This window comes from Pollachius pollachius (genome assembly GCF_949987615.1).
Source record: "Pollachius pollachius genome assembly, chromosome: 10".
NCBI classification, from domain to species: domain Eukaryota; kingdom Metazoa; phylum Chordata; class Actinopteri; order Gadiformes; family Gadidae; genus Pollachius; species Pollachius pollachius.
In genome coordinates this window covers 14473721-14483952 of record NC_136943.1, presented here as the reverse complement: position 1 = coordinate 14483952, position 10232 = coordinate 14473721, and the positions used below count along the sequence as shown (strand labels likewise).

Sequence of the window (10232 nt, the reverse complement as noted above, 5' to 3'; positions counted from 1 at the left end):
TGGCTTTCCCACTCACTTTCCCTCTCTCCCTCGCTCTAACGCATCCCACTTTTTCTGTGAAACAGTCATATGTGGAGAGAGATGAGAAAGAGAGACGCAGAGAGAAAAAGGGAGTGACTTTAGAAACTATCTGTTTCACATTCACTCCGTCAGCATCAAGCCCAGATGACCAAACGGGGGACCAAGGAACCACCACCTGCCCACTAAATCGGTCTCATCTTTTCAAACAGTGTGTGCAAAAACACAGAGAATACTTTCCGGCTGCAGCACACATTTAAAGAATTGCATAATCTCCTTGTCTGCCATTCGTTTGACTTGACAAACTCCTGTGTAAAAGCTGTCTTCGTCTTTGTGTCAAGAGTACACATATTCTTTTCATTAACCCTGGGAGAGAGAACGTCTGAACCCCCATCTCTTGTCAAACAAAATGTAGGGGCCAGGGGATTCTGGGTAGAGTTGACGGAGCCAGAGAGATAAAAACTCTGTTTGTGGGGGGAAGCGAGTTGTCTTTTCGGAGTGCACCGCTCGCCAATTAACATTCATGACGATAAAAATAACTGAACCACTCTGAAGAAATACATATCCAAGCATACTGGGAGTGTGGGAACTGTGTGTGTGTGTGTGTGTGTGTGTGTGTGTGTGTGTGTGTGTGTGTGTGTGTGTGTGTGTGTGTGTGTGTGTAATTGATTAATGTTTGTGTTCATATATTTGTATCTTGTCATACTTTCTCTTAACTAGTCTTAACTACTTTCTGTCTTCTTTCTTCTCTTTCTTTCTATCTTTCTTTCTTTCCATCTTTTTATTCTCATCTGTGGCTCAGTGGCCTTGTGGAAGCATGGTTGGCTGCCAGCAATCATCCAAACAAACAACGACACTAATAGATTTAAAGTTTGTAAGGGCTGCTGAGACCCCTCACAATTCATGTGGCTCCTAGCAATACAAGTAAAACACAGAGATCTAACTGGGTTGTGTGTGTGTGTGTGTGTGTGTGTGTGTGTGTGTGTGTGTGCGTGCGTGTGTGTGTGTGTGTGTGTGTGTGTGTGAGTGTCCTCTACCTCACGTTACTTGGAGGCAAGCTATGTTTCTATTTGTATAAAGATGTGGCGGTGTATATTTTTATTTTCAAGTGACTTGTTTTCCGACTAAGATGAAACGTTGTGTGTGTATGTGTGTGTGTGTTTGTCTGAACATGTGAACTTGCACACAGATGTCAAGATTGTGCACGATATTTGCAACACTGTTGGGCAGCAGTTGCTGGAATGCTTGCTCTCACACGCACACACAGACACGCACACACACAAAGTAAAAACACACATATGCACACATGAATACAACACGTGTACACTCATCCACACACACATTCATATGGTTCAGACACATACATGCATGCAAAAATCCACACGCACACACACACACACACACACCCACTCGGGGATGGGGTCAGACAGTGAAGCGGGGGAAGGGAGTAAGGGAGGGGTGGTTTGATGAGGGAGGGGGGGAATGGAAGCGGTCCAGGAGTGGTTCTCAGGGTTCTGTCTTTGAAGCTCTTCTGACCAAATTGCTCCAGTGATCATAAATGTCATATCATCCTTTATCTTGCACCCTCCCCCCACCCCCTCTGTCTTCCCACTCCCTTCCGCACTCTCCGTCTTTCTCTATATGTGTCTTTGCGTACTTGTGTGCATATATGTACACCAACGAGTATGTGTGCAACTGTGTTTGTACATGTGTTTGTGTGTGTGTGTGTGTGTGTGTTTGTGTGTGTCTATGTATGTGTGTGTGTGTGTGTTTGTGTGTGTGTCCGCGTGATAGAGAGAAATACGGAGAGAAGGAAGTTCATAAAATGGTTGTCAGGTGTAGTAATCGTAAGGCCCCATTTTTATTTTTTTAATACTTCAACTGACTGTCTCTGTTTCTGTCTCTCTGCAGAGATCTCAGTGAAAACCAGATCCAGGCAGTTCCAAGGAAAGCGTTCCGAGGAATGACCAACGTCAAGAACCTGTAAGCAGCTCTACTCTTCTCCTCCTCTGCTCCTTGTATATTGGTTTCCATCTTCCTCCCTTCTTTTTCAGCGTCTGCCCCCGTCAGCCTCTCACTTCATAACTCTATCTCCCTCTCTCAAGCCACTTTACTTCACATTTTCAACGCGTGTTCGTGACATGACAAAATGCGGTTTGTTGCACCAAAGCTAGCAGATGCTGTCACTCTTTGAGACCTCCTTGCTTCCCTTTCTAAATGTTCCCATCCTCCTCCCCGAGCCACCAACCACGCCCCTACCCCTTCATACCTCCGCCACCCCCACACACCAAATAGAGATCGCTGTCTGCATTCAAAGTGTCATCTGTTGTGATTTGACTGCCAATACGTGGATCAATGGTGTGCCCTGATCGACCCGGCTAATCAATAGCAGCTAATTGATCCGGTGGTAATGTTTACAGGAAGACTGCAACGGAATAACATCTTAATGTCAGGGAACACAACACAGATTACATTAGAATAAAATGGAATGGCAAACAACAGGCAGGATGTAACACAACAGAATAGAATAGAACAAAATATAATTGGAAAAAGTAGAATGAAAAATTATGGAATAGAATACAAAAGACTTAAAAATAATTACTTTCTCATATGATGGACTACAACAGATTAGAATAGGAGAAAATCTAACAGAATATAATAGAATGGAATATTATATGACACAATGGAATGAAATATAATATAATTGAATGGAATTGCATGGAATAAAAATTCCACATTCAGTTCCATTACCAGGCTATCGTTTAGGACCAAGATGGCCGTTGGTGGAAAAAGACCCATTAGCCCCTCTGTGCCAGTGGAGCTAATGCTAATGACTGACTCAAATGGAGTCTTCATTTTGATTCAGTGGTCCATGTTGGTCGGAAATCTGAGTAACTAACGGAAAACTAATTAAAACAAAATGGAATCAGCACTAATTGACTTAGAACTGGAATGGCTGTTAAATGTTTTGTGTAACATGAGTCTCCGTGCTACTGTAGGACCAAATAAATAAGGAGGTTAAGAGTGCAATTCTACTTATTTCTTCATTTGTTTTGATGGATATCTTTTCGGCAATAGCCTGTCCTTTTATCAAATCACTAATGTTGCTAATATTCAATATTAAATATTATTATATATTAATATGATATATTTAGACATTTTTCAGACGCTTTAATCCAAAGCAAATGAATGGGCTATGACCAGGGAGGTATTAGAGCATTTTGCTCAAAGCTGCCTGGAGGTGAGGGCCGAGGATCCAAACCAATGCTGTATAAACCCTAGCCTATAAACCATCCTGCCCCTTCACTTATATTCATCAAACCACTCATATCCGGGAAAGATCCAGATTAGTACAAACCCCCGTGTCTGCATAAATCATTGATGACGGCGTCGCATGCGTCTGTGCGTCCGTGTTGCATTAGGCTCAGTCGCCGTCTTCTGTCTGGCCTCTAATCTCAGTACCATTCTGCCCATCATCACAGAGACCGTAACCATCACACTGCTGCCGGATAGCCCGGGCGTCGGTTGTAAAATTGCGGTCATAACCAAGTCGGAGCAGACAATACATTTTACGTCGATCTTTAAATCGTGTTGCAGCAAAGGGCTCCGAGCAATAAGCGACTTGAACTCTCGGAGGCTTTTTGCCCCTGAGACTGAACCCCGACATGAAAGGAATGAAAAAGACTTTTATTCAATTAACTATTTGCCGTTTAGCCGACCCTTTTACACGGGTCAGGAGAATTGAGGGGTTAGGGTATCCTTAGGACTAAACACGGGCATGGAGGCCAGTACCTTCCCTTGTCATCTTCCCCTTGTCTGTCTCATCTCTTCTTTCTCTCCTCCATCCTTCCATCTCATCCTTTCTACCACTCCTCTTCTCTGCATCCACCCCATCCATCATGGCTCACCCCATCTGCCTCTTTTGCTTTGTCACCTCCTAAATCACCCCGTTTCATATGGACTATATACTTCCTTTCTATGTTGTTATTTTCCACCTTGCCAGATTTGAGTTTATGTTTTTCGTAAATTATGGAAAATAATTGTATAATAATATTGCTATCAACAAGTATTTTCTTTCAAATACTTCACGTGATGATTCAGACCATTAAGAATACATACAACTTAACTTTAAGTACACATCTCCTTTCTCCTCCCATTTTCTTCCTCACCCTCTTTTCCCCACAGTCACTTGTTCATCTCCACTTCTCTCTTCTCCATCCCTTGCTTTATTCACTCTTTGCTCCATCCCTCCACCCCTCCTTCACTCCTGCCTGCCCAACCTATACCCCTCCTCTCTATCCTCTTCCCACTTCCCAACTCCTCTCTCCCTACCCCTCACACATCTTTTCTCTCCCTACCCCCACATCTCTCCTTCTTCCCCACTCTCTGCTCTCTCCTCTCCTCCCCTCTCCCCACCTCTCTCCTCCCCCGCCCCCCACCGACTATTAGACAAGGTGACTCCAGCACTAAGATGCCCTGGTCCTCCATTATGCCACAGAGTATAAAGGAAGAAAAAAACCTCAGTGACATTCTGTCCCTTGTGGATTCTGCATTGATTTTCTCATATGTTCTCTCTCTCTCTCTCTCTCTCTCTCTCTCTCTTACTCTCTCTGTCTATCTCTCTCTCTCTCTCTCTCTCTCTCTCTTTCTTGCTCTTTCTTGCACTTCTTCTTTTACCTAGCCACACCCACACCCACACACACAAATACAATAACAGACACAATCTCACACACAGACACACACACACACACACTCACACACACACACAAACACACACACACACACACACACACACACACACACACACACACACACACACACACACACACACACACACATGCATTTGGTAAAATTAGAGTGACTGGATTTGCTTAAACTGCCGAGAGCACACAGGTTTCGCAGAGTCGCACAATCTGCAACACACTTTAACTTCAACTGCGCTTTATCAGTCTCCCTCATTCTCTCTCTCTGTCTCTCTCTCCAACTCTCTCTACTTTCAATCACTATCTCTCTTAATTGAATCACAGGCTCGCTCTTCCTCTGTCGTGCCAACCCCCACTGGCATCATGTCAGTTTTGGGATTTGTGCTTAACCCACACACACACACACACACACACACACACACACACACACACACACACACACGCACACATGCATTTGGTAAAATTAGAGTGACTGGATTTGCTTAAACTGCCGAGAGCCTGGCAAATGTTATTAGAACCGTCTTCTGTTAACCCGACTAGACAGATACACACTAGGTGTGTGTCTGTGTGTGTATGTGTGTGTGTGTGTGGTGTTTGTGTGTGTGTGTTATAAACTTCCCAGACTGTAATGCTTCCGTATTGTCTTTCTAATTCAACCAGACAGCTAACATACAACATACTGTGTGTGTGTGTGTGTGTGTGCGTGTGTGCGTCTGCGTGTGTGTGTGTGTACATTTGTATAAACTGGATGTATCTGATTATTTTGGCTGACTGCTGGCCTGTCAGTCCCCCATGAACACTTGGTTAGCTAAAAGGTGCTAACAGTCAGAGCTAGTCCACACCAGCCACAAGGATAAACTCTGCAGAATATATCGCTCAATAAGGCTTTCAGAATTGGCTGTGTTGTAAGTAATTCATTTTGAATATCTATGTGTAGGCTTATATACTGTATGTGTGCGTATTAATCAATGTAGTAGCCTATTTATATTTTATAATTTAGCTTTCCCTATTTATTTTCCTGTTTGCTCAACAATGTTTTCTTTCCTCTTAGGATCAAAAAGTGTAGTTTGTTAATTAAATGTCTAAAACAAATGCCATTTGAATGCTCGTCCACCTGGTAATGTTACCGTGGTGACCGGTGGGATGTGGTGCCATGATGTGAAACCACATCGTCAGCGAGCTTGCTAGCTTAGCATTTGTCAGGCACCATTGGACACCCAACTGCCAAAATAATTTCCAGTAGTTCTAACGTCTGTCTGATTTCAATGTACCGTAGACCAAAACCCTGGAGAACCAACTCGAACAAATATCCACATTCAAATGATTAGAACATTTCACTTAACTTAATTGGTATAACTTAATAATTTATAAATTACTAACTTATTCCAATTAATTAGTATAACATAGAACAGTATTTCACAGTAGATTGTTGTTGTAGTGTGATGACATTTTGGGTTTGTGCGTGGGTGTGTCGTCTGCACTTTTATTAGAAAACCCCTTTTTTCCGAAAAACATCCTACCCAAGCATTCACGCAGACTATTATTATTTATCTTTTAACATTCTCAAAACATCTTACCTAGAACATGTCACCTCATTTGCTGGGCCGTGGTTCATTCAATTCATCAGCATCCACCTCTGCACAGAACCGGTACACTGCGTAGCCTACTGCATGTGGCTCTCAGTACAGGTAATGGTGCTGTATGTGTTCTATATTTATTATTTATTAGTTTTGTTTTCCACACCACTCTACAGGAGGTGAGAAACCTGAAATTACACAAAAGCCATATCCAGGCCTGTGTTCGCTCTCTTCTTTTATTCCTCTCCATACCTCCTTTGCTGTAATCCTCTCTTTCTCTTTCTCCCTTCTCTCCTACCTCATAAAACCTCTCCACGCTTCACGCTTCCTCACCCACAATGCAATGCAGGCAGGCCGTTTGTTTGAGTTATGACTGTAGCGCCCCACCGAGAGGTGAGATTGCGTATTTGCCTGGGTAGCACCCACCCACACACATACACATACACACACACACACACACACACACACACACACACACACACACACACACACACACACACACACACACACACACACACACACACACACACACACATACACACACACACACAAACAAGAATGCACACACACACACACATACGCGCACACACACAAGCATGCACACAGAGGGTACCTGAATTCACAAGTAGAGAGAAGTATCACAGTAGCGCATGCAGAGTGGAGCCCAATACTGACGTTCCTCATGCAAACGTGCAGGAACATGCTGATGTAAGTCGCTTTGGATAAAAGCGTCTGCTAAATGCCTTAAATGTAAATGTTAGTCTGTTTCTCAGATCAATGCAGGTGTAAGCCCTTCACTGCAGCTGTCCACTCATCCACCACCCTTACACTGACACTTCTCTTTACCTTCTGTTCTACAGTCCCCCGTTCTTTCTCCCTTATCCATGTTGTCCACCTTTTACTTTATTCCTTAGTGACTCATCTAACTCTTTTTTTTGTCTAGCCTACCTGCCTCGCAACTCTGCCCCTTAGCCCTTCACACATTTCTCGGTCCCCAGTTCCTCTGTAACTGACTCTTTACTTGCCACTCCTTTCCTCTCCCTCTCTCTCTGCTTTTTACGCTCTCTCTTACTTATCCTCTTCTCTTTTCACGTTTCACTTTTCACTCGCCGTTTGTTCTTCTTACTTCACCTCTCCTCTCTGCGTAACCTCAGATCATCTCTCCTCGCTTCCCTCTCTCCTCTTCTCTCCTCATTTCCTCTCCTCTCTCTTCCGCTATCCTATCTTCTCCTCTCCGCCGCTCATCCTCTCTTTCAACCTCTCTCCCCTCCTCATTTCCTCTCCTCTCTTTTCTCCTATCCTCTCCTATCTTCTCTCCTTTCCACCTCTCATCCTCTCTTCTCACCTCACTCCCCTCCTCATTTTCTCCTCACTCATCTGCTTCCTCTCCTCCTCTCCCCTCCTCCTCTCCTCTCTCTTCATATCTCATCTTGTCACCTTTCTTCTCCTTTACTCTCCATTCCCCCCATTATTATCCTCCCCTTTCTCCTCTCTTTTCATGTGCTTGACAGCTGTCGCTGTCCACAAAGCTAATCTGTACTTAATCTCCAGCTAAAGCCTAGCCGATATGCTGGCAAACACTGCGATTGGTGATGATGCAAAACGGGGATGCCAGTGAGTAGCCTCATGGTCAACAGGATTATCATGTTCACCTTTCATTTGGCTAACACAAGACATTGGACTGACTGATTGTCCACGATATGCTCAGGTGGTTGATAAGGGATAGTTGAGACTGAAAGGCATCAAGAGGATAAAATGGAGACCAGAGAGACATAGAGACAAAGGGACAGATAGATTAAAAGGGAGCGAGTAAGAGAGTGAAAGAAAAAGACAGATATAGGGAGAGTGTGTGCGACATAATATGTATACAGAGAAAGCGATTCTACGCAACTGAAACCCTATATATATATATTCATAAATTAATCAAGCCATCACGTGCCTCCACATATGGTTAATTAGCGTGTCAGTTTATATTAACGTACATTTAGATTACATCAAACACAGACATGCTACAGGCCATATGGTCGTGTGAACCCAAGTCTTCATCCGAGACCAGTTGCAATCTTGAAATGTTACTATTTTTGCACTCTTTTAGTTATTCTAGCAACAAACATTTGCAGGACTTTCTGTTTGATAAATATTTTAATAATTTGCTGTTCAAGAAACTGCTTTCTATGTGGAAACTATTGAATATATTTGCTGTAGACTTGCTGTTTTGGATTCCTGCTCTGTATGGTAAGTTGATTTCCACTGTTGGTTCCCTTGTCCTTCCTTCTGAAATGACTCTCAGGAAAACAAATACATAAATAAATCAATAAATACAACTATATTCAATAATATATTTATTAATATAAGGTGATATCAAAATAAGATTAAACCTATGTTCAATTCTACTCCAAATGCAATATATATATATTCCAGAATGAAAACAGTCAGCCTTTGCCGGACAGAAGTTTTACCCATCGTAGCCTTAGTTGCGGTCCCAAGAAGACACTTGTTCAGCAAAAGTGTGTGAATCTCCAAAAATTACAGCAGCCTTTATTCTCGCTAAACCTTTATTCAATCAATTTCATGATCTGGGAAAAAAATACCAATAAGGTGGAGGCCGAGATAAAGTAAATGCTTGCCGTCAGTTACAAAGCTCTGCAGGCGACCATTTTGAATGCTGACTTTACTGACTTGTGTCCCTCAAGTAACATTGACCGTAGAGACACATAGGTAGAGAAGGTCGGCTTATAGGAACCGAGAACAGAGCGATAATATAGACATCAATAGAGGGTCTGTCAAAACTTCACTCTGGCTTTATCTCACACACATACACACACCACACACACACACACACACACACACACACACACACACACACACAGATATACACACACTCCCCCACAACCCCCTGCGCATTAGTTCTCAGTCATAGCTGAAGAGACCTCCTGATGAGAGCAGGGCTAGGATCCGGGGGTTAGGAAACTAGGTGTTTTAGGATCCAATCCGTCATGACAGATCCAGCAGGTGTTACATAAGCAGAGAGGCACACTCACAGTCGGCGGTGTGGGAGTGTGTGGGTGTGAGGGGGAGGGGGGGCGTGGAATGAAAAGGTGGATGAAAGCAAACAGTAGGAAGAAATGGATTAGTGATGGAGAGCTGATGTGAAGGGACCATAGGTGAAAGAAGTGGAGGTGGAAGGACAGGATACACGAGACAGATACAAATGGATTAGGAGTGGAGCGAAGCATTAGATGAATAAGATTAAAGAAAAGAGAAAAAAGAAGGAGGTTGGATGTCAAAGGAAGAGGGGATTAAGGAGCAGGAGGAGGATAGGTGAGATGTGAAGAGGGGGTGAGCAGAGGAGAGGACATAGAGGAGATGATTAAGGGGGAATGATGTGTTTTTATCTGATGCCCCTACAGACAAAGCTGTGTGTGTGTGTTTGTATCTGTTTGTGCGTGTGTATCTAGTTTATGTGTTTGTGTTTGTGTGTGTATCTGTTTCCGTGTGTGTCTGTCTGTCTATGTTTATGCGTGAGCACGCTTGTCTGTTTGTCCGTGTGCGTGTGCGCGTGTGTGTGTGTGTGTGTGTGTGTGTGTGTGTGTGGGTGTGTGTGTGTGTGTGTGTGTGTGTGTGTGTGTGTGTGTGTGTGTGTGTGTGTGCGTGCGTGCGTGCATGTGTGTGTGTGTGTGTGTGTGCGCGTGTGTGTGTGTGTGTCTAGAACCGGCTAAATGCCACTCATATTTCCCTGTTGGCTGGAATGGAAAATAGACACATTCTAAATGTCTGCCCTTTGCATCTCCATCCTTCGACTCGCCTTTTAGGAGAAATATCGGAGGATTAGGGAGGAAGGAAGGGAGAATGGAAGGAAGCGAGGGGGAAGGGAGGAAAAAGAAGGGAAAGAGAATGCAGATGGGTGGTTGAGTTCATGGATGGATGGACGGAT

The 10232-nt window shown here is 43.6% G+C and overlaps 1 protein-coding gene across 1 annotated transcript in view; it reads left to right on the top strand.

Moving 5' to 3' along the window:
- slit3 (slit homolog 3) overlaps positions 1-10232 on the top strand; it is a 191424-nt gene that overhangs the window by 102624 nt on the left and 78568 nt on the right. Inside the window, exon 5 of the mRNA XM_079744976.1 lies at positions 1930-2001. Within this exon, the coding sequence (XP_079601102.1) occupies positions 1930-2001 (72 nt within the window). The remainder of the gene's footprint in view (positions 1-1929; positions 2002-10232) is intronic.